Source organism: Procambarus clarkii, chromosome 22 (assembly GCF_040958095.1).
Source record: "Procambarus clarkii isolate CNS0578487 chromosome 22, FALCON_Pclarkii_2.0, whole genome shotgun sequence".
NCBI classification, from domain to species: domain Eukaryota; kingdom Metazoa; phylum Arthropoda; class Malacostraca; order Decapoda; family Cambaridae; genus Procambarus; species Procambarus clarkii.
Genome location: NC_091171.1, coordinates 36069994 through 36094714, shown reverse-complemented (window position 1 = coordinate 36094714; position 24721 = coordinate 36069994). Strand labels below are relative to the sequence as shown.

The 24721-nt window shown below is 45.3% G+C and overlaps 2 protein-coding genes across 6 annotated transcripts in view; one reads left to right on the top strand and one right to left on the bottom strand.

Moving 5' to 3' along the window:
• The window catches only part of LOC123758843 (uncharacterized), a 199907-nt gene extending 178428 nt beyond the window's left edge, over positions 1-21479 (bottom strand). For all 5 annotated transcript variants that reach the window (XR_011229325.1, XR_011229327.1, XR_011229326.1 and 2 more), the window contains exon 1: positions 17990-21479. Coding sequence is in view for 2 of the 5 variants with exons in the window: in XM_069328842.1 (XP_069184943.1) it covers positions 17990-19418 (1429 nt within the window). In the remaining 3 variants the exon portion in view is untranslated. The remainder of the gene's footprint in view (positions 1-17989) is intronic.
• A 2128-nt stretch (positions 21480-23607) lies between these two features.
• Positions 23608-24411, top strand: LOC138367512 (paternally-expressed gene 3 protein-like). The gene has a single exon (XM_069329195.1). The coding sequence runs from the start codon at positions 23608-23610 to the stop codon at positions 24409-24411; it is 804 nt and encodes a 267-aa protein (XP_069185296.1).
• Positions 24412-24721: the final 310 nt, after the last annotated feature.

Sequence of the window (24721 nt, the reverse complement as noted above, 5' to 3'; positions counted from 1 at the left end):
TGAAGAGTACTTCGCTGTCGACCTCTGTTCGAATCCCAGCTCTGTCAAACGCTTCACCCACCTATACTTGTGGTCGATCTCGAACCCATTGTTGATGTGACGACTTATATTGAATGTTGTAACTACCTCATCAAGATTGTAACTTGCTTAGCTTAATGAATTGTGGGGTTCAGTCCCTGAGCCCATTATGTGCCTCTGTAACCCCTTTCCACTACCGCCCACATGATGGGTATGGGGTGCATAATAAATGAACTAAACTAACTAACTCTTCACCCACGTACTTCAAACACAAATAATCGCGAACAGAACCTAGAAACCTAACCTATGTCTAACTATTCATAAAACTTTAATGTATAATAATATAGAAATGAAAGCAAACTTATTTTTACTTAGTTAAGGTTAAACTTAACGTTAAAAGTTGATACTATTTTACGTATCAAAACGTTAATTGTTAAAATTGATGAATGATGAATGTTAAACTAAACGATAAAATTGATGAATGTCTTGGGTGGAGGGAGGGCCGCCGCTTTAACGAGCCTGGCCTGAGGACAGGTTGCAGTACTATATAATAGTGTTGAGAAAATCTTTTGCAACGATGCGATGAAATTGTTCCAGATATATTTGTTCACAGAAATATCATACTATTGTGATTTCATTGTGTATATGACAATGTTAATTTATATTACAAAGTTACGTTGTTAACAACATCCCTAAACAGCAGCCGGGCCGAGCATTGCCTGAAGCTGCGTTACAGCAGCCGGGCCGAGCATTGCCTGAAGCTGCGTTACAGCAGCCGGGCCGAGCATTGCCTGAAGCTGCGTTACAGCAGCCGGGCCGAGCATTGCCTGAAGCTGCGTTACAGCAGCCAAGAACGTAATCGAACTCTCCAACGCGAGACAGATCAACTTCACGCTAGCAACACATCGCTCGGACGAAGCGCTCGTTACCAGCGATCTGAGGTTCGTCCCGGAATGATATTTCTCGTCCGGAACCTCCTACCCGCCACGCTGACGACACGAGACGGGGTCATGTAATCTTGAGGTTCTAAAATGTCGACGTTAAAAGACTTACTGATGTTAACTATGCTGATGTTGCGGGAGACATTCTTATCGTGTTTGTTTATTGTTTGTTTATTGTTGTTTTAGCTGGATAGATAGATAGATAGCGAGACAGATAGACGGGAGGATAGGGACAGATTTCCTTCCTCGTTACACAATGATAGAAACATCATACCAGTATTAGTGTTTGTGTGTGTGTGTGTGTGTGTGTGTGTGTGTGTGTGTTATTCATATTATTAAAACATTAGTTGTATTATTCTGTAATTTTAATGACAAATATATAATATAGAGCTAATAATATATATATATATATATATATATATATATATATATATATATATATATATATATATATATATATATATATATATATATATATATATATACCCAACTCATAAGTGTTGATGAATTTAATACCCTATTAATACCATCTCACCCCATCCACCTCACTCAAATGTAGATATAAACAAATCGGAGATGTGTAAGTTCTATTCAGTTGTGTATGTGTAAACTAAAGTCTTTGAAAATGTAATAAGTTTTACGAAACGCGCTCAAGTGTCGCGTCAGACTAGAAATAAAAATGAATTTTGGAGAATTGATTTTTGAATTACCACCAGCAGTGAAAAGAAATGTACGAAAGATTGAGAAAATTCATGTTAGAACTATTAATCTTACTTTTTCGGTCATATTTAATAATATATATATATATATACATATATATATATATATATATATATATATATATATATATATATATATATATATATATGTCGTACCTAATAGCCAGAACGCACTTCTCAGCCTACTATTCAAGGCCCGATTTGCCTAATAAGCCAAGTTTTCATGAATTAATGTTTTTTCGTCTACCTAACCTACCTAACCTAACCTAACCTAGCTTTTTTTGGCTACCTAACCTAACCTTACCTATAAATATAGGTTAGGTTAGGTTAGGTAGGGTTGGTTAGGTTCGGTCATATATCTACGTTAATTTTAACTCCAATAAAAAAAAATTGACCTCATACATAGAGAAAAGGGTTGCTTTCCCATTCCATAAGAAAAAAATTATAGTAAATATATTAATTCAGGAAAACTTGGCTTATTAGGCAAATCAGGCCTTGAATAGTAGGCTGAGAAGTGAGTTCTGGCTACTAGGTACGACATATATATATATATATATATATGCGAACAAGCCTGAATGCGAACAAGCCTGAATGGTCCCCAGGACATATGCAACTGAAAACTCACACCCCAGAAGTGACTCGAACCCATACTCCCAGAAGCAACGCAACTGGTATGTACAAGACGCCTTAATCCACTTGACCATCACGACCGGACATAATGAGGTGATAGCCGAGGCTATTTGAACCACCCCACCGCCGGCACTCGGATAGTTATCTTGGGCATAGCATTTTACCAAATCACCTCATTCTTTGGGGCAACACGTGAGGAACACAAATGCGAACAAGCCTGAATGGTCCCCAGGACATATGCAACTGAAAACTCACACCCCAGAAGTGACTCGAACCCATACTCCCAGAAGCAACGCAACTGGTATGTACAAGACGCCTTAATCCACTTGACCATCACGACCGGACATAATGAGGTGATAGCCGAGGCTATTTGAACCACCCCACCGCCGGCACTCATATATATATATATATATATATATATATATATATATATATATATATATATATATATATATATATATATATATAATATATATATATATATATATATATATATATTTATATACATATATATATATATATATATATATATATATATATATATATATATATATATATATATATATATATATATATATATATATATATATATATGTCGTACCTAGTAGCCAGAACGCACTTCTCAGCCAACTATGCAAGGCCCGATTTGCCTAATAAGCCAAGTTTTCCTGAATTAATATATTTTCTCTAATTTTTTTCTTATGAAATGCTAAAGCTACCCATTTAATTATGTATGAGGTCAATTTCAATTATTGGTGTTAAAATTAACTTAAATATATGACCGAACCTAACCAACCCAACCTAACCTAACCTAACCTAACCTATCTTTATAGGTTAGATTAGGTTAGGTAGCCGAAAAAGTTAGGTTAGGTTTGGTTAGGTAGGTTAGGTAGTCGAAAAACAAAAAATTCATGAAAACTTGGCTTTTTAGGCAAATCATGCCTTGCATAGTAGGCTGAGAAGTGCGTTCTGGCTACTAGGTACGACATATATATATATATATATATATATATATATATATATATATATATATATATATATATATATATATATATATATATATATATATATATATATATATGTCGTACCTAGTAGCCAGAACGCACTTCTCAGCCTACTATGCAAGGCCCGATTTGTCTAATAAGCCAAGTTTTCATGAATTAATGTTTTTTCGACTACCTAACCTACCTAACCTAACCTAACCTAACTTTTTCCGCTACCTAACCTAACCTAACCTATAAAGATAGGTTAGGTTAGGTTAGGTAGGGCTGGTTAGGTTCGGTCATATATCTACGTTAATTTTAACTCCAATAAAAAAAATTGACCTCATACATAATGAAATGGGTAGCTTTATCATTTCATAAGAAAAAAATTTGAGAAAATATAATAATTCAGTAAAACTTGGCTTATTAGGCAAATCGGGCCTTGCATAGTAGGCTGAGAAGTGCGTTCTGGCTACTAGGTACGACATATATATATATATATATATATATATATATATATATATATATATATATATATATATATATATATATATATATATATATATATATATATATATATATATATATATAAGAATGAAATAGGTTTAATAACAATTACGAACGTGATAAAAACAATAATTAATGCAGTAATTAAAAGAATAATTGCCGAAATAATAATAACAATAATTATGAATATTAATAGTAGCATTTTTATAATTATTTGTAATTATTATCTTCTCAGAGTCACAATTAATTTTAGTATTTTTTCATAATAATAATAATAATAATAATAATAATAATAATAATAATAATAATAATAATATTTTCAGTTATTATCTTATAATGATCACAATTATTTTGTTGTTATTATTACTGTTAATCAGTCGGAGCCGCCGTGAGGATTCGAACCTGCGGATTTTCTCATTAGTTCATCAAGTTAATGTGATTTCATTGTTCATTTTCAATATTATTATTATTATTGTTAAACGTACTACAATGTCGTAGTGCTTGAATGAAGGTGAAGGGCAAGACCCAATATATATGAGTAAACTAATTTTCGCCTGTAAACTATATGCTTTCTCAGGGTCCTGTATACTGTGTTCTGAGGTACCGTGAGACAGGCACCCACAGTACCGTGAGACAGGTACCCACAGTACCGTGAGACAGGTACCCACAGTACCGTGAGACAGGTACCCACAGTACCGTGAGACAGGACCCACAGTACCGTGAGACAGGTACCCACAGTACCGTGAGACAGGTACCCACAGTACCGTGAGACAGGATGTGGGTTATATCAAAAAATATGTTTGTTTAATCTACTGAAACATATATATTTTGGGTCTTTCCTTCACCGTTACTATTATTATTATTATTATTATTAAAGTCTCTTTCACTGTTCTAAGGAATAAAGCGAAAGAAAACAACTTTAATTCTATTTTGATTCATTGAAATTAATTATATAGGATTAAGGACCTGCCCGTTACGCAACGCGTCCTAGTGGCTGTACAAGAATGTAAGAACTATTGTAAATATAAATATAAATTAATTAATTAATTAATTAATTACTTAATAAATATATCTAATTATTTTTTTCCCCAGATGACATCTTAAGTTTCTTCTGTGGAAACTTCTTAAACTTTAACTTTATGAAACTTCTAAAGTTTCTTCTGCTACCGAAGACAGGAACGCTGGTCAGTATTCGATTCTTAAATATTTCGTTTATTTCAGAGAATTGTATTGTTGTATATAATTTATTTTTGTATTTTAGTCTATTTACAGAAATTCCCCGATTTGTTCGATTTAGAATCTTAAATAAATGAATGTAAAATGTCAATGTTTGCGCACGTCATTTTAATGTTTGTTTTGTTGTGTGTGTGTTTTTGTAATTGGAAGCCGTTTGTTCCGTTAAATTTGGTACAACGGGAGGTACAACGGGAGGGAATTTAAGAATATCCTAAATTGTTGGTAACGCTGGTTGGATGAGAAACCGAACGGGGGAATTTAAGTGTTAAGTGAAGAGTGTTGGTAACGCTGGTGGAGGCGTCAAGGCAGGAGGCCGCGCCGCTCCGCGCGCTCCAAGATGGCGGCGCGCCTCGCCCCTTGCTGAAGGAAAAGGCGCCAAAAGCTAATTTTCCCCCAACACGGGATTCTTTCCGCTGGCCATTCCCGCGAGTATCTTTTTTCTGACTCCGAGTGGGTATTTCACTCGCCAGAGTGTAGAATTCGCGGAGGTGGATTTTAAAAGTGAGTTCGTTGAAGATGGGGGAGTTGGGGGGGTAGTGGGGAAGGCGCCTGGAGAATGGCGGGAGCGTCCCTGTTTGGACCACAGCAGTACTTTCAAGACGAGTTATGGCAGGAACTTGCCACGCCCACAACGGCTTCCGTGTAGGTGTGTGTGTGTGTGTGTTTCCCATATCTCCCCCCCCCCCACCTCCACAGCATGCGTGAGTGTGAGTGTGTGTGTGTGTGTGGAAGGGGGAGAGGCTTTGTCTGTCCCCACCCCCCACAGCGGCGTGAGTGTGTGTGGGGAGTTATCTGGTCTGGCAGTTATTTTGTTTGAATGTATTGGCTGGTCCTAATTTGGGTGTCCTTATCCCCCCCCCCCCCCCCCCTCCCACACACACACCCTAAGAGAAGTGACGTCAGTGTTTAGCCAAATATAATTGATGTTAACTCGGTAATCGAGTGTTATTAACCTACTCAACTGAACTTTGTTGGTTAAATATGTATGCACATTAACTCTTGTCATATCAGTAGAGGTAATAAGGTAAGTTTGATTAAAAATAGTTTTCCTATTTACTTAATCCTTATCGGGTAAAGGGAGACCGTAAAACGTCGAGGAAATAAGGCTATTGCAACCTTTGACTCGCACATAACGACTACTGCTGTTCTTAAACGTGACTGTAGAAAATCCAATTTTAGGAATTTTCAGAAGATGAATTATTTAACAAAAACAACTAGGGATGGTTATCCCTGCACCCGTGAGACGTGAGCCATTTCCAGTGATTTATATGTTCTTATTAACTGCCTTATGGGCAAATTTATGAACGAGATGTAGCCTTCAATCAAATTAGAAATAAAAGAGCATGGTTATGCTCACTGTGAATTTTTTCCATTGCTAAAGGGCGCACTGGAGAGAGAGAGAGAGAGAGAGAGAGAGAGAGAGAGAGAGAGAGAGAGAGAGAGAGAGAGAGAGAGAGAGAGAGAGAGAGAGAGAGAGAGAGAGAGAGAGAGAGAGAGAGAGAGAGAGAGAGAGAGAGAGAGAGAGATGCAACAGAAGCCGTTTTAACGGTAAGTTTCATAACGTTGTGATATTTCCGCCCCAGTAAATATAAGCTTGGGCAGTCAGCCCACAACCTCGCCCGAGTCCTGGGGGCATCCTCCTCCTCTCTCTCTCTCTCTCTCTCTCTCTCTGTCTCACACATCGCTCATGTGTGCAATTGGATAAGTAGTGAGATGTTTCTGAGAGTTCTGTGTGGTTTATGTGTGTTCCGTGTTCAGCAAATACATACTTACTGCAAAATGTTCTATTTTTTTGCAACAATTTGTATTTGTACGAATGCGACAGTGATGTTGATGTTTATTTGAATGAATGTTTATTCCTGGGACCGCGCAAGCTCTCGTTGGGACCGCGCAAGCTCTCGCTGGGACCGCGCAAGCTCTCGCTGGGACCGCGCAAGCTCTCGCTGGGACCGCACAAGCTCTCGCTGGGACCGCGCAAGCTCTCGCTGGGACCGCGCAAGCTCTCGTTGGGACCGCGCAAGCCCGTGGTCCCTCCTTCACATAGTCTAAGGCAGCTACTTCTTGACACACACTGTACTCCCCTTCACATTGTCTAGAGCACCTAGTTCTTGACACACCCTGTGCTTCCCTTCATATAGTCTGCACAAATGCTGATGTACCTAAATGTGTTAACATTAAAAATTAATGGGAGAGAGAATGGGATGGGGAAGGGTAAGGGTGTGGGAGGTATGTGGAGGGAATTTAGAGGAGAGTGAATCAGGGGTTTAAGTTACGGGCTATTCATGCCCGTGCTACCTCTTGGGGTGGCTTAATCTTTATCAATCAATCAATCAAGGTTTAAGCAAACTGGTATCAATACGATTTTCTTGCCGGAGTCCTTTGCGCCAGGAGGCACGTTCGAGGCTCCCCACTACCACTACCAGCATCTTCTTGAGGTTATCTTGAGATGATTTCGGGGCTTTAGTGTCCCCGCGGCCCGGTCCTCGACCAGGCCTCCACCCCCAGGAAGCAGCCCGTGACAGCTGACTAACACCCAGGTACCTATTTTACTGCTAGGTAACAGGGGCATAGGGTCAAAGAAACTGTGCCCATTGTTTCTCGCCGGCGCCCGGGATCGAACCCGGGACCACAGGATCACAAGACCAGCGTGCTGTCCGCTCGGCCGACCGGTTCCCAAATGCCAAGGGGAGCAGAACGTTGTTTGCGTGTGTCGTGTGTACAGGTTTCTGTTTTCAGATGTAAATGCGTTTAAATTTATTGTGCTCCGGAGCTCAGTATACAAGCTATCGGTATCTAGTGTAATAATCACAGGTTAGGAAACCTCCTGTTCGCTAAGCAACTTCTCTAACTCTAACTTCTCACCAATCGCGTTTGATAGCTACCTTAACACTGAGGGGGAAGCTATACAATGTCTCTGTGACTGTCGTTGTTTTCATTCAAACTTGTGCTTAACATTGTGTGTGTATGTATGAAGGTCTCTATGTCGGCTTGAACGTGTATAAATAACTTTTCACATCATATATATATATATATATATATATATATATATATATATATATATATATATATATATATATATATATATATATATATGTCGTACCTAGTAGCCAGAACTCACTTATCAGCCTACTATTCAAGGCCCGATTTGCCTAATAAGCAAAGTTTTCCTGAATTAATATATTTACTATAATTTTTTTCTTATGAAATGATAAAGCAACCTTTTTCTCTATGTATGAGGTAAATTTTTTTTATTGGAGTTAAAATTAACGTAGATATATGACCGAACCTAACCAACCCTACCTAACCTAACCTAACCTATATTTATAGGTAAGGTTAGGTTAGGTAGCCAAAAAAAGCTAGGTTAGGTTAGGTTAGGTAGGTTAGGTAGACGAAAAAACATTAATTCATGAAAACTTGGCTTATTAGGCAAATCGGGCCTTGAATAGTAGGCTGAGAAGTGAGTTCTGGCTATTAGGTACGACATATATATATATATATATATATATATATATATATATATATATATATATATATATATATATATATATGTATGTTGTACCTAGTAGCCAGAACGTCGTACTCGGCCTGCTATGCAAGGCCCGATTTGCCTAATAAGCGAAGTTTTCCTGAATTAATATATTTTCTCTAATTTTTTTCTTATGAAATGATAAAGCTACCCATTTCATTATGTATGAGGTCATTTTTTTTTTATTGGAGTTAAAATTAACATAGATATATGACCGAACCTAACCAACCCTACCTAACCTAGCCCATCTTTATAGGTTAGGTTAGGTTAGGTTAGGTAGCCTAATTCATGAAAACTTGGCTTATTAGGCAAATCGGGCCTTGTATAGTAGGCTGAGAAGTGCGTTCTGGCTACTAGGTACGACATATATATATATATATATATATATATATATGTCGTACCTAGTAGCCAGAACGCACTTCTCAGCCTACTATGCAAGGCCCGATTTGCCTAATAAGCCAATTTTTCATGAATTAATTGTTTTTCGACTACCTAACCTACCTAACCTAACCTAACCTAACTTTTTCGGCTACCTAACCAAACCTAACCTATAAAGATAGGTTAGGTTAGGTTAGGTAGGGTTGGTTAGGTTCGGTCATATATCTACGTTAATTTTAACTCCAATAAAAAAAAATTGACCTCATACATAATGAAATGGGTAGCTTTATCATTTCGTAAGAAAAAAATTAGAAAAAATATATTAATTCAGGAAAACTTGGCTTATTAGGCAAATCGGGCCTTGAATAGTAGGCCAAAAAGTGAGTTCTGGCTACTAGGTACGACATATATATATATATATATATATATATATATATATATATATATATATATATATATATATATATATATATATATATATATATATATATATATATATATATATATATATATATATATATATATGATGTAAAAACTTGTTTACATCATTTCCTGTACCTTCGTATATTAATACATCTTCTGAAGGAATGAATGTCATTCATTTCCTTAAGGAAATGAATGACATTCATTCCTTCTGAAGACGTATTAATATACGAAAGTACTTGTGGAAATTCCTATTTCAATTCTTCCTCCGTGGTCTGACACTGTCACATTTTTCATCACATGTTAAATTTCGTGATACACACACACACACACACACACACACACACACACACACACACACACATACACATACATGTAGGGGGGGGGGGTAATCACCTCAGGATGGGAATAGGCGCCTCATAGCGTTGGAGAAAAGCCCACACAAATCATTTGAGGGGGATTTTCCAAAATGCAATTTACCATTTCTTTTGCCCCCCCCCCCCAACCAACAAGCACCCCCTCCTTCCCCCCCCCCCCCCCACCATTCTTTTTAAAACAAGGTATCACCTCAGGTTGGAAAGTGGAGTACCATAGTCTGAGAGACAAAGGCCAAAAGAAAACAGTAGCTGGGAACACGCAGACGGCACCGCTCCTGTGCCAGGTAAGTCCACTACGGGCTCACCAAAGCCCGTGCTATTTGCCCCGCTCCTGTGCCAGGTAAGTCCACTACGGGCTCACCAAAGCCCGTGCTATTTGCCCCGCTCCTGTGCCAGGTAAGTCCACTACGGGCTCACCAAAGCCCGTGTTATTTGCCCCGCTCCTGTGCCAGGTAAGTCCACTACGGGCTCACCAAAGCCCGTGTTATTTGCCCCGCTCCTGTGCCAGGTAAGTCCACTACGGGCTCACCATAGCCCGTGCTATTTGCCCCGCTCCTGTGCCAGGTAAGTTACGGGCTCACCATAGCCCGTGCTACTTGGAACCTGTTCCGAGTAGCTGAATCTATAACAACAACAGCTGGGATTTTGATAATCCCACCAACGCGAGTTAAAGTTCGTCTCACCTACCGCCGCGCCCCACATGGACCCAAAGCCCAGTCTGTTGATAGGTCAACGGTGAGAAATTATCCGTTTGTGTTGGCTGTTTTTCCCCCGAGCGTTAGATTTGAAACAAAACAGTGCATTTATGGTTATAATAACCATATACCCTGGAAACACAAACCGTAACTGTCTCTATTTTCCGCTTGTTACAACTTGTAATAAAGTTGTTACATCTTGGCTTAATTAACGTGTTTATGACGTATTAGAACGTTGTTACAACTTGTTATATTGGTTGTTATAACTGGTTAGGAGGTGTTAAATCTTGTTCGAACGTTGTACCAACGTCGTAGTTTCGCTGTGTGCTTGGCGGGATAGTGACCATAAAATAACCGTATAATAATCATATATGGTTAACATGCTGACTCTCAGCCATATGTGACGATACTGATATCATTAATGACTCATATAAGAATTGCTGAACTATTTATGCTCCAACTTCAAGTTATCTTAGAGTCCAGATAACTTGTAGTTGAATAGGGCAGTTTTGGACGCAAGTAGAACCATAAATACGCAAATCTATAGAGCTGAGCCAGGACTCGTCAAGTATTTACATAACCACATACGAAACCTGTACATCTTTCCTCAGTCGTGACGGCTTTGTTTACATTTATTAAACAGCTGGTGAGCTCTGAAGCAAAATGAGATGTTTATGACAATAATAATCTTGGATTGTGAAGTTTTTAAATTTTGCAAACTGCTTGATAAATGTGTATTAACCTGCCCTGATTGTTGGAAGATGTAGAGGTTTCGTAAGTAAACGAGTAAATGCCGATGATGAATTCCGGCCCTGAAAGCAGCTTAGGCACTAAAATAGACGACTCAACGACTCAAAAATCACGTATAAATCATGATTAACGATACATAATCGAATTTAAATAATCTCACTTTTCGAAATATATAATATTGAAATAATACTATAATATATATAATATATATTATATATATATATATATATATGTCCTGGGGACCATTCAGGCTTGTTCGCATATATGTATATATATATATATATATATATATATATATATATATATATATATATATATATATATATATATATATATATATATATATATATATATATATATATATATATACATAAACTAATATAATATAGAATATAAGATGGCGAGAACCTACAATGCAACTTCCCCCCGCACAAAAAAAAAAAAAATCCCCAAAAATAGCTCATGCAACTAACATGTGCTTGATGCAGTACAGGACCTGTGCAGCCTCTGCAACACAGAAGAGATGTACACCATGAAACCACACTCACGTATCGTATCAATGAGGAGATCAGTAGGAGCCGTGAGGGGGATTCGAACCCGCGAACCCACAGAAGATATGTGTAGCTGATCCATATGTTCCCTAAACCCACTTGGCAAATTATATAGCCATCCCCCCCCCCCCTCTACCACAGCAACCAGGTGATAGATCATGTCACCTCCGGACAGATCACGTCACCTCCGGACATATCACGTCACCTCCGGACAGATCACGTCACCTCCAGACAGATCACGTCACCTCCGGACAGATCACGTCACCTCCGGACAGATCACGTCACCTCCGGACATATCACGTCACCTCCGGACAGATCACGTCACCTCCGGACAGATCACGTCACCTCCGGACAGATCACGTCACCTCCGGACATATCACGTCACCTCCGGACAGATCACGTCACCTCCAGACAGATCACGTCACCTCCGGACATATCACGTCACCTCCAGACAGATCACGTCACCTCCGGACATATCACGTCACCTCCAGACAGATCACGTCACCTCCGGACATATCACGTCACCTCCAGACAGATCACGTCACCTCCGGACATATCACGTCACCTCCGGACAGATCACGTCACCTCCGGACATATCACGTCACCTCCAGACAGATCACGTTACCTCCGGACATATCACGTCACCTCCAGACAGATCACGTCACCTCCGGACATATCACGTCACCTCCAGACAGATCACGTTACCTCCGGACATATCACGTCACCTCCGGACAGATCACGTCACCTCCGGACATATCACGTCACCTCCGGACAGATCACGTCACCTCCGGACATATCACGTCACCTCCAGACAGATCACGTCACCTCCGGACAGATCACGTCACCTCCGGACAGATCACGTCACCTCCAGACAGATCACGTCACCTCCAGACAGATCACGTCACCTCCAGACAGATCACGTCACCTCCGGACAGATGTTCCCGTTGGTAAAAAATAATAATAAAAAAAACTCAATTTCGAGGCTGTGGCCGCACCAAATACGCCAGGTTATAGAACGCAAATTTGGGCAACAATCTGCCGGTTACAATATGCTGACACTTCAACAATTCATAAATCCAATGAATGACTGTGAATGACTGTGAATGACTGTGAATGACTGGGCTGATAACATTCAGTAAAGGTATAAAAGACTCGCCGCCGCATTGTTAACGATAACTACGCAAATCTCCACCTTTACCTATATAATAAATAATAATAAAAATAATAAAAATAATAACAACAACAACAATAATAATAATAATAATAATAATAATAATAATAATAATAATAATAATAATAATAATAATAATAATAATAATAATAATAATAATAATAATAATAATAATAACACTAACAATAATCAAAGAACAACGCCAATAAAGACAATAATTGATAACTGACCAGGACAAAGTACACGAAATTATAGATGATTTCACAAACGTCAAATCTGCGGTGGTTTTTGCCTATCCCGAAGCGTGGGATCTTAGCCAACCCTCCTAACCTCTCGGACCCGAGGCTTAACAGTCCGAAACAACGTAAAATTATTACCGCGTAAACATAATTTCACTAAAACACTGTAATTCCGACGTTGTGGTCGCCGGCGTAAGAACTGCAGTGCAATAAGTGTAAAGGGGAAATTTACAAAGAATTAAAAACTACAACTAATTAATTAAAAAAAATACAACTAATACTAAAAAGTTAAAATAATATTGTTTACAATTAAAAAATATGATATGTGTAAAAGAAAACATACATAAAATAATTATAGTAATAATAATAATAATAATAATAATAATAATAATAATAATAATAATAATAAAGTTAATAGTTATATCAATAATAATAATAACAGTAAAAGCAATATTAACACTAACAAAATAATAATAATAATAATAATAATAATAATAATAATAATAATAATAATAATAAATATTATCAAAACAAAACTAATGCTAAAATAATAATATTAATAATATCAACATTAACGCTAATAAATAATATACTAATAATACTGATAACAAATTATAATCACATAAACGAGACTAATTCTGATAAAGCCAGACAAACCGTCGCATCATATCTGACCAATAGCACTCACACCATAGCACCGAGCTGAAGTGCTTTCGATAATCCACCACACGCTGTACCACATAGGAAAAAAAAAAACGTGTTATGCGGCCGGTTTAAGAAACTAATTCATTCGAATGGGTGATTTCAATCTTCCGGAATTTATTTTTTTGGGGGTTCTAAGATGCACGGACACTCAGGGTGACACACGGAGTGGCAGGGCGCTACGGGGCTACAGTCCTGAAGGCGTTATCTTGAGGTTATCTTGAGATGATTTCGGGGCTTTAGTGTCCCCGCGGCCAGGTCCTCGACCAGGCCTCCACCCCCAGGAAGCAGCCCGTGACAGCTGACTAACACCCAGGTACCTATTTTACTGCTAGGTAACAGGGGCATAGGGTGAAAGAAACTCTGCCCATTATTTCTCGCTGGCGCCCGGGATCAAACCCAGGACCACAGGATCACAAGTCCAGTGTGCTGTCCGCTCGGCCGACCGGCTCCCTATATATAATGATCGTACACGGGGGGGGGGGGGGAATCTTCGAAGATTCACTCCCAGTTAATGCAAAAAAAAATAAAAAAACTTGGAGTGTGCAAAACGTCTTCGGCCGCAGGGTACGATCAGCCCCTTCCCGTCCCACGACCCAGAGAATGACTGATGGCGGTGCTAGTGCGCTGAGGAGTGAATGGAGCAACGGCATCATTGCCAGTTTCAATCGCAGTTACAGCCGAATTTTCGGATATTGCAATGAGCAAGTAAGAAACGTCTGCCACTTCGGGGTGACACCACAGTTACAGAGCACTGCTAAGACACCAGCAAATGAGATGAAAATGATAGACTGCTGCTGCGCTAACATTCACAGTGTTCAGACGTTAGTTTGTTCTCGTGTTTACGTCATGGAAACACTTGGATTCAGAGAACTATAAAGTCCAGCCTCAGTCACATGCTGGTGATGAGTCACAATAACGTGCCACAATCGACTTGAGAATGGTCCAGGACGGACCGAAACGTCGTCGTCCCTTCACCTTCTAGTGTGTGGTCTGGCCAGTCACATGCTCTCTACACCAATAATTCCAAGCAATTCCTTCTAAAAATAATCTAACTCATTAATATTTTTAGTTGAGGGTGCTTCATCTTATTTTTGTTATACGGGCAACCAGGAGATATTTCCTCTTACACATTATCTTCTATGATTGTTGATATTTTTTAATGCGTTGGGACACAAGCTGCAGCATTAGGCTTTCCATTGGAATGGCACAGCGAGCTTCAATGGACCGCTGTTTTCCTCTGTGGACTCTTTATTTTAATAGAGGACTCAATGGACCTCTATTACTCTTTGGACCACTGTACCACCTCTAATGGATCACTGTACCCCTCTAATGGATCACTGTACCCATCTAACGGATCAGTTAGAGATGTACAGTGATCCATTAGAGATGTACAGTGATCCATTAGAGGGGTACAGTGATCCATTAGAGGCCACCTACCTACCTTGAGGTAGCCTCTAATGGATCCGTTAGAGACCTCAAGGTAGGTAGGTAGCCTCTAATGGATCACTGTACCCCTCTAATGGATCACTGTACATCTCTAACGGATCACTGTACCCCCTCTAACGGATCCCTGTATCCCTCTAACGGATCACTGTAACCCCCTAACGGATCACTGTACCCCTCTAACGGATCACTGTACCCCTCTAACGGATCACTGTACCCCCTCTAACGGATCACTGTACCCCTCTAACGGATCACTGTAACCCCCTAACGGATCACTGTACCCCTCTAACGGATCACTGTACCCCTCTAACGGATCACTATATCCCTCTAACGAATCACTTCACCACCTTCTAATGGATCATTTATATTCTCTTCAGCCTGAGGGCGGACCAGAGGCTTCAGGGAACCCCATGATGTATCCTCGATTCATCTTTCAGCGAAAAACGTGGAGGACTCTTGAACACGGTTGAGTAGGATAATAATACACTGGAGGTACACCCCGCTTCTCGGTGTATATATATACACACTGGGAGTTTACTTTTGTCCTGGACTGTGTTCAAGAATATCCTTGCTGGTTGGTCAGTAAGTTATGGTGGTGGCGTGAATGAAGGAAGGAAGGAATTATCAGGGGGGAAAGCGCCAAGGCATTATGACTATATAGCACTTGGAAGGGATCAGGATAAGGATTTGGGATGGAACGAGGACGACCACTTGGACGGTCGGGGATTGAACGCCAACCTGCCTGAAGCGAGACCGTCGCTCTACCGTCCAGCCTCCAGAGGTGTTATAGTTCATAAGACCAACACCAAGCCAGAGGTTCAAGCCAAGGCGCCAAGCTTTAGCCATGAAATACATTACCGGAACAAGCTTGGGCTGAACCCCCTGCACTGGGCCCCCCTCGCCTCTCTCAGAGGACCGGCCGTGGCAGGCGGCCATTGCATGTTTCCGGTACCTCATATGCAACATCTCTGGGGCCCCTTGACCAGCGGTCAAATTATGGAGTTGTGTGCAGAAGTAGAGGGCAACCTGCTTGTCCCTGCACCCTGAGTGGCCTCACAGGGCCTCATTATATCTGAGTGCTCACAGTACCCCTCCACGGGCCTCCACAACGCCACCAGCAGGATAGCCCCTCAGAGCTCACACTCAAGTGCTTCTCCACGGGGCCTCCACAACGCCACCAGCAGGATAGCCCCTCAGAGCTCACACTCAAGTGCTTCTCCACGGGGCCTCCACAACGCCACCAGCAGGATAGCCCCTCAGAGCTCACACTCAAGTGCTTCTCCACGGGCCTCCACAACGCCACCAGCAGGATAGCCCCTCAGAGCTCACACTCAAGTGCTTCTCCACGGGGCCTCCACAACGCCACCAGCAGGATAGCCCCTCAGAGCTCACACTCAAGTGCTTCTCCACGGGCCTCCACAACGCCACCAGCAGGATAGCCCCTCAGAGCTCACACTCAAGTGCTTCTCCACGGGCCTCCACAACGCCACCAGCAGGATAGCCCCTCAGAGCTCACACTCAAGTGCTTCTCCACGGGCCTCCACAACGCCACCAGCAGGATAGCCCCTCAGAGCTCACACTCAAGTGCTTCTCCACGGGCCTCCACAACGCCACCAGCAGGATAGCCCCTCAGAGCTCACACTCGAGTTTTTCTAACCTGTCCGACAAACCTGCGGCCCACTCAACCATAATCATGTATTATACAAAAAACGTAAAAGGAAAATGTATGAATGACCGATAGCGTGTATGAAGACTCACAGTGATCTCGGAGTGATTGGCCGAACGCTGGCAGGCAGGTCAGCGGCCGCTACCATTCGCTGAGCGATTGGCCAAGCCTTGTCAGGAGAGTCAGCGGCTGCTGCTATGCGCCGAGCGATTGGCCAAGCCTTGTCAGGAGAGTCAGCGGCTGCTGCTATACGCCGAGCGATTGGCCAAGCCTTGTCAGGAGAGTCAGCGGCTGCTGCTATACGCCGAGCGATTGGCCAAGCCTTGTCAGGAGAGTTAGCGGCTGCTGCTATACGCCGAGCGATTGGCCAAGCGCTGGCAGGCAGGAGAGCGGCTGCGACCATACGCTGAGCAATAATCTGCCTGCCCCGCACCTAGATTCAAGACGCATAGCAAAGCTCTCTCACCCGGGAAGACGTGACACGATGGGGAGCATGTATATAGCCATCTTTACCCCCGTACGAGGTCCCTAAACCCCACCAACACCCCCTTCTTCCCCCCGGACCATTCCTCCACCCCCCACTCCCCCTCCACACCCCTCCATTGACCCCCCCCTCCCCCACACATGCCGTCTGCAATTCCTGGAAGGTAACCAACGGTCTCTGGGCCGCCAGCATCCGCCAGTGCATGGAGGAAGTGGCCGCCTTGCACACGCTGCACCGCATTGCGCGTATGTGTGTGTGCAACACGCCTGCAAGAGTGGCGTTGGTGGGCGTGGCGGTGGGTGTGGGCGGTGAGTGTGGCGTGGGCGGGGCCACTGGCTCTCAGCTGCCGCCCCGCACCAGAAGGTGGTCGGCGTGGCCTGGGTGGCGCAGGGCGGCGTGTGTGTGTGTGTGTGTGTGTGTGTCCTGCCGCCACCCACGGCAGGCACGGTGCCACGCCACCCGCTAGTGGGCGGTAGACCCGCGCCTCAGACCGGTCTAAGGGCGACTGCGCGCGCATGATCAAACATTTCAAATCTGGGTGACTCACCTGGCGGGACGCACACCGGCGCGTCGTCGTCGTCGGCGTCGTCGGCGTCGTGTGGCGTGTGGTGTCGTGTCGGGGTGTGAGGGGGGGCGGTGGGGGAGGCCCTGGGGGTGCCAGTCCCCCCACTCTCCGCCGCCGCTCCTCCCTCTCCCTCCATGAGGACCAGACTGTGTGCGCGGCGGGGCAGCCACCGCCGCCACCCGCTGCCACGCCCCCGCCACTCTCCCTCCTCTGCTCCCGTCTGTTCCTCCTGCCGTCGCCGCCAGCGGCGTCGCTCCGCCTGGCGGGTGTCGCGGGGCGAGCGGGCCCCCCCTCCGGGTGAAGGGGGTGGCGGGGCGAGGGGCGAGCGCCCTCCGGATGACGGGGCGAGCGGCGAGCGGGGCGAGCGTCCTCCGGGTGACGGAGGTGGCGGGGCGAGGGGCGAGCGCCCTCCGGGCGAGGGGGCCGGCGGGCTCAGAGGCGAGCGGGAGGCCGAGCGGCGGGCGGTGGGCGCCCCCTGCGGGAGGCCTTGGGCCACCTCCCTGCTGGCGGGGCTGAGAGCCGCAGGGTGGCCCGCCGCGGAGACCTGAAGGGTCCAGGGATCCTGCTGGGGGGGCCAGGAGGGAGAGGGCCACACGTGCTGGAGGGGGTCGGCGCCCCACCCCTCCAACCCCACTGTCGCTCCGCTGATGCTCGACCAATCAGAGCTCCCCGGTAGGTCTTCCCCTGCCAGCAGAGCCAATGAGGGGGAGGCGCTGCTCCTGTAGGGGGGTGTGTCGAGGTAGCCGCGGGGGGCGTCATGGTAGCCGCTGGTGTACTCAGGAGGGGCTTGGCAGGTGTGGGGAGCGGCGAGGGTGAGGTCAGCAAGCGTGACACTCACACTCTGAGCGGCGCTCTGAGTATGTCCTGAGTGTGTGGCCTCGGGTGTGGGCGTGGGGCGGGGTGAGGGCGCGGGCAGCCCCGGGGACCCGTATAGGCTGAGGGCGGGGTCGGGCGATACCCCCTCCCATGAGAATGATGCCCCGAGTGCCCCGCCCTCAGGATATGTGTCGAGGCCAGTGTCATGGGCTGCTTTGGGAAAGTCCACCTGAGTGTACGCCTCGTGGGCGGTGGTGGGGATGGCGTGGGTGTAGGTGGTCGGGGCGGCGAGGGTGTAGGTGGTGGGGGCGGCGAGGGAGTAGGAGGTGGGGGCTGCGAGGGTGTAGGTGGTGGGGACGGCGAGGGTGTAAGCATCGAGGGCAGCGAGAGTGTAGGAATCATGGGTGATTTCTTCAGCGAGGGCGTAGGTATCCTGCCGGGAGGTACTGGGCGTAGCGGAGTCGTGGGTGGTGACAGGGGGGGCGTCGGGCGGCCGTGGGTGGCGCATGGGGGCGTCGGGGACGTCGTCCATGCCGAGGAGCAGGGCAAGGGAGAGCGGCAGGTCCGTCAGTGTGGCGGCCACCGCGACGGTCATCCTGCCTGCAGGTCACGGACGCCACGGAGGCTTATCGAGAGCTTCAGGTACAGCCACGGTCCCGGCAGGTGCGTTGGCACGTGCGGACACGTGGGCGCGCGTGGGCGTAGGCCCGTAGAGACGCGCGCGAGGTATAGACACGTGGGCGTTGGCACGTGCGCACACGTGAGTGCGCGTGGGCGTTGGCAGGTACAGGCACGTTGGCGCGCGAGAGCATAGGCCCGTAGAGACACGTGGGCGCGCGTGGGCGTCGGCCGGTAGGCGGCAGGTAGTGCCTGAGTCACGCCTGAGTCAGCCAGGACCCGGGCGGGCAGTGGGCGGCGGGCGGCAGGAGGAGGCACACGGCTCCTCCACGCTCTGAACTGATCACAACATACACTCACACGCACTCAAGCCGCGGACATGCTTATCCTAAACACCGCCGTAAGTACATCACAACAAACACTTTGCCGAGTGTATCTCACCGAGTCTCTGGAAGTGTATACGCCTGCACAGTTACATCGCGGTAAACAATTGGTTCTCACTATCAACATGATTTTAGTAATCGCTGTTCGCCGCATAGCAGTAAGCCAGGCGTGAGGGGCCTCATCACGCCACATGAGGACGCCCGCACCTCGACCTGAGCACCGCTGCTAACCACTGGGCCACCATCACTGACGACACTTTCACTGTAAATCCTGGTGGAGCGGCTTGTGGTGTTGACGAACGCACTGTGACTGAGTACAGTGGCTTAGGACGGTCGGGCTCGGCGGACACTTGCCACGGCGGGCGGCAGCGTGCGTGGCCGTGTCTGAGCATGCACCGCAGTGGCCTCACCCTCCTAGCCTCTACGGCCGACTGAGGGCCTCCTCTTACTCACCCACACACTCACTCATCCTCATTACTCACCATTGCCTCACACCTGTTTAGTGGGGACTCACTCACCGGAAACAGCCGCTGGGTGAACAACGATGAGGACAAACCGGAAATGACGGAGGTGGTCGCAGGGTCGTTCAGGCTGGGGCACCATAGATTATGTCACTCGTAGTAACGGACCGTTGACATCTACGTCGGGTCGTGGACCTCGACTGACCTCCCCCGTGAACTAGCTGGTCCTGGCGGTCAGGAGCAGTGGCCAAGCTCCCGTCACGGCCGCGACTGCGAGGCTCAGAGGCTGAAGGCTGACTCACTGAGTTAGGTCAGGATCTTGGAATGCTGGGCCGGGCGGAGCTTCTCACAGTATCCAGCAAGCACCTTCCAAGAGGCCGAGTAGTCGACCAGCAACACATGGATTCCTCACCCGCGGCTTTATAAGGGAATTATTACTGTCTCTCACTAAGTCATTTGACCCGAAATATTTGGCTCCGTATCAGTCATATTTTTTTTTATTAATGATTATCACTTTTTTCTTGTCCATGCACTTGAAATGGTCGGCACAACGACGGACTCGCTTCCCCCGCAGGTTGGCGTTCGATCGCTGATGATGCAATTGGTTTGGAATCCTTCTATTAGGAATCCGTCCTCCTATTCACAGCTTCTAGCCTGTATTCGTAATCCCTTCCATGTCCTACATAGTCATACTGGCTTAAAACTTTTCTCCTCAAAATTGTCTTCCTTTTCTTAGTGTTCTAAATATTGTCTTCTTTCAGCCAAGAAACCCACGCGCCTCGATTTAATCACCAGTTACGAGGGACCAAGGTAATGACCCAGTTGGTGACCTCGGTGCTAGAAGACTTGAAGGCCGCAGGCGGGTGCTGGAGCTGCCATGTTCACGGTCTCAGCTGGTGGAATGTCAACAAATGCTTGGCAGATGACAGCGCAGGAAGCGCTGGTGAAGCCTCCTGCACCTCGCCGGAGCCCCTTATCCCGCGGGCTCCCACCATTATCCCAGTGGACACAATATCCCAGAGTGGCGATAGTTCATAGTTGAATCAACGCTATCGGCGTTAATTTAACGTTGATTTGGCGTCGAACTGATGACCATTGCACTTGGATATTGTGTCCACTGGGGGTCGATCAGCTGGGTTTTTTTTATTTTTTATTTACAGCGATCGATATTTGTTGGTATTGACCAGATAATAAAGAGACTAGTTAGTATAGTGGCTTATTCCACACTTTGTCTATAAATCCGTATTTTACGATTAGTGTATTTTTTTTTACACAAATTAAATATGCTTTTATTCGGAAATATGCGCATTTCAAAGAACTGAAAGAGAACGAACGAGTAAATCTTAACATAGTAAGTTCTGAAAGAGAAGCGGTTTTGTGTATGACGTCATCTTGTAGTGAATATTGTAATACTATTCACAACTTCTAAATAGTATTATTAAGGTTAAAGTTAATTCTGTAACCTTACAGAATTAGCAATCCAAATGTCTGTTATAGCAAGTTTCCTTCTCACAAGTACAGTTATTAAATTCCAGGAAAACTTGAAACTATTCCTAAAACATAAAAACACGTCACTATTTCTTGGACGTGAGACGCTCAAACATGACACTTAAAGACGCTGACACATTTGTATCCATTTCACTTTCTAAGACGTGACTCACGCACGCAAACGACCCCTCGGGGCGTCTCACATACTAAGACACTTGGCCCTGAGACATCAGAAGTCACTCACCTGCATGTGATCCCTCGGGATGTCCCACATCTCAAGACGTGGCCACTGGCCCTGAGACATCAGTGTATATAGCACCCACAAAGTATCTTCCACATATCAGACTTATAACAAAAATTTAGCACTTTATTTCAGAAACACTCGTAAACACTTTCTTAGGAGCTTCAACGGCCATTAGCACCGTCTTATAAATATTATTTCCCCAGAGTCTTGGCCATAGTGACTTAGACTCAAGGTCAGGAAGTAATCATACACTTCATTGACTTCGTTTTTTTTAGTGTGTCTTCGAAGATTCGAAGCCTCGAACTGCCATAGTCACTTCATATTTTTCACGAGCATACCCATGCCAAAAAGGCCGAAAATCGCTTTTAAAAGTTGTTTTCATCAAAGTCCAATTCGAAGGCACTTCTGAACTTGATCTTCTAACCAGAGAAACCTATAAGACTCAGTTTGTCTCCAGCCCCGCGGGCACACTTATGCTGAAGGCACCGACGCTGCCGTGCCCAAAGAGGGTTCCCATCGTGGCTGAGCGGCCGGGTACAGTGTTCCTGGTAGTGGAGGCGGCCGACTACCTGCGGGTTACCTGGTTGTCTACGGGGCCCCTTTCCTCCTCCTTCTCCTTCCTGGAAACTCCGTAAAATAGAGTCTGGTGATGGTCCTTTTTCCAGGCGGCCCACCTGCACCAGGTAGGTGAAGCCAGCGAGAATAGGGGGGACCTGGACATGGGTAAAAAACTAACGAAGGAAAAGTACACGGAAATCCCCAGAGCAACAATAATTATTTAAAATAATAAAACAGTCAAATTGTGTAATGTTGTTATGCAAGGGCAGGAATGGAACGCAAAATCTAAAATGAATTGATCCAACAAAAACCAGATGGAAGTTGGGATCAAAACAAAACTAAGAGACATGGCCAACACTGGCAGGGAAGTAGACATGGCCAACACTGGCAGGGAAGTAGGCATGACCAACACTGGGAGGGAAGTAGATATGACCAACACTGGCAGGGAAGTAGATATGACCAACACTGGCAGGGAAGTAGACATGGCCAACACTGGCAGGGAAGTAGGCATGACCAACACTGGCAGGGAAGTAGACATGGCCAACACTGGCAGGGAAGTAGACATGGCCAACATTGGCAGGGAAGTAGACATGGCCAACACTGCCAGGGAAGTAGACATGGCCAACACTGGCAGGGAAGTAGACATGGCCAACATTGGCAGGGAAGTAGACATGGCCAACACTGGCAGGGAAGAAGACAATCAGAGAACACTGTATAAACATCAGAGGTCCGCGGTTGTTCAACGTCCTCCCAGCGACTATAAGAAATATTGCCGGAACAACCGTGGACATTTTCAAGAGGAAACTAGATTTATTCCTCCAAGGAGTGCCGGACCAAACGGGCTGTGGTGGGTATGTGGGCCTGCGGGCCGCTCCAAGCAACAGCCTGGTGGACCAAACTCTCACAAGTCAAGCCTGGCCTCGGGCCGGGCTTGGGGAGTAGAAGAACTCCCAGAACCCCATCAACCAGGTAACCAGGTATGGCCAACACTACCAGGGAAGTAGACAGGCCAACACTGCCAGGGAAGTAGACATGGCCAACACTGCCAGGGAAGTAGACATGGCCAACACTGCCAGGGAAGTAGACATGGCCAACACTGCCAGGGAAGAAGACATGGCCAACACTGCCAGGGAAGTAGACATGGCCAACACAGCCAGGAAAGAAGACACGGCCAACACTGCCAGGGAAGTAGACACGGCCAACACTGCCAGGGAAGTAGACACGGCCAACACTGCCAGGGAAGAAGACATGGCCAACACTGCCAGGGAAGTAGACATGGACAACACCGCCAGGGAAGTAGACACGGCCAACACTGCCAAGGAAGTAGACAAGGTCAACACTGCCAAGGAAGTAGACATGGCCAACACTGACAGGGAAGAAGACATGGCCAACACTGCCAGGGAAGTAGACACGGCCAACACTGCCAGGGAAGTAGACATGACCAACACTGCCAGGAAAGTAGACACGGCCAACACCGCCAGGGAAGAAGACACGGCCAACACTGCCAGGGAAGAAGACATGGCCAACACTGCCAGGGAAGTAGACACGGCCAACACTGACAGGAAAGAAGACACGGCCAACACTGCCAGGGAAGAAGACATGGCCAACACTGCCAGGGAAGAAGACCTGGCCAACACTGCCAGGGAAGTAGACACGGCCAACACTGACAGGAAAGAAGACACGGCCAACACTGCCAGGGAAGAAGACATGGCCAACACTGCCAGGGAAGAAGACATGGCCAACACTGCCAGGGAAGTAGACATGGACAACACTGCCAGGAAAGTAGACATGGACAACACCGCCAGGGAAGTAGACATTACTATCACCGGCTGGTAAATTAACATAACCAACCCTGGCAGTATATGAGATTGGGCCAATTATGACTCTAAAGAGACATTGAGGCACTTCAACCTTGAACAAGCACGAGCCTGAACATAACCCGTCTTCAGACGAAGTCCATTCCATCCAGCGGTCGACCCCAAAGACGCATTCATAGATTTTAACGTGGGTGAAGCATTTACAGCGTTGTGGTTCGAACATAATTCGTCAGTGAAACACTTGTTCCGGAAGTGTTCGGACGTCATCAGTTGTGAGTCGTGTGTAAACCGTTTTTCATTCATAAACAGCAGGGGGTTTGGCCGGTGTA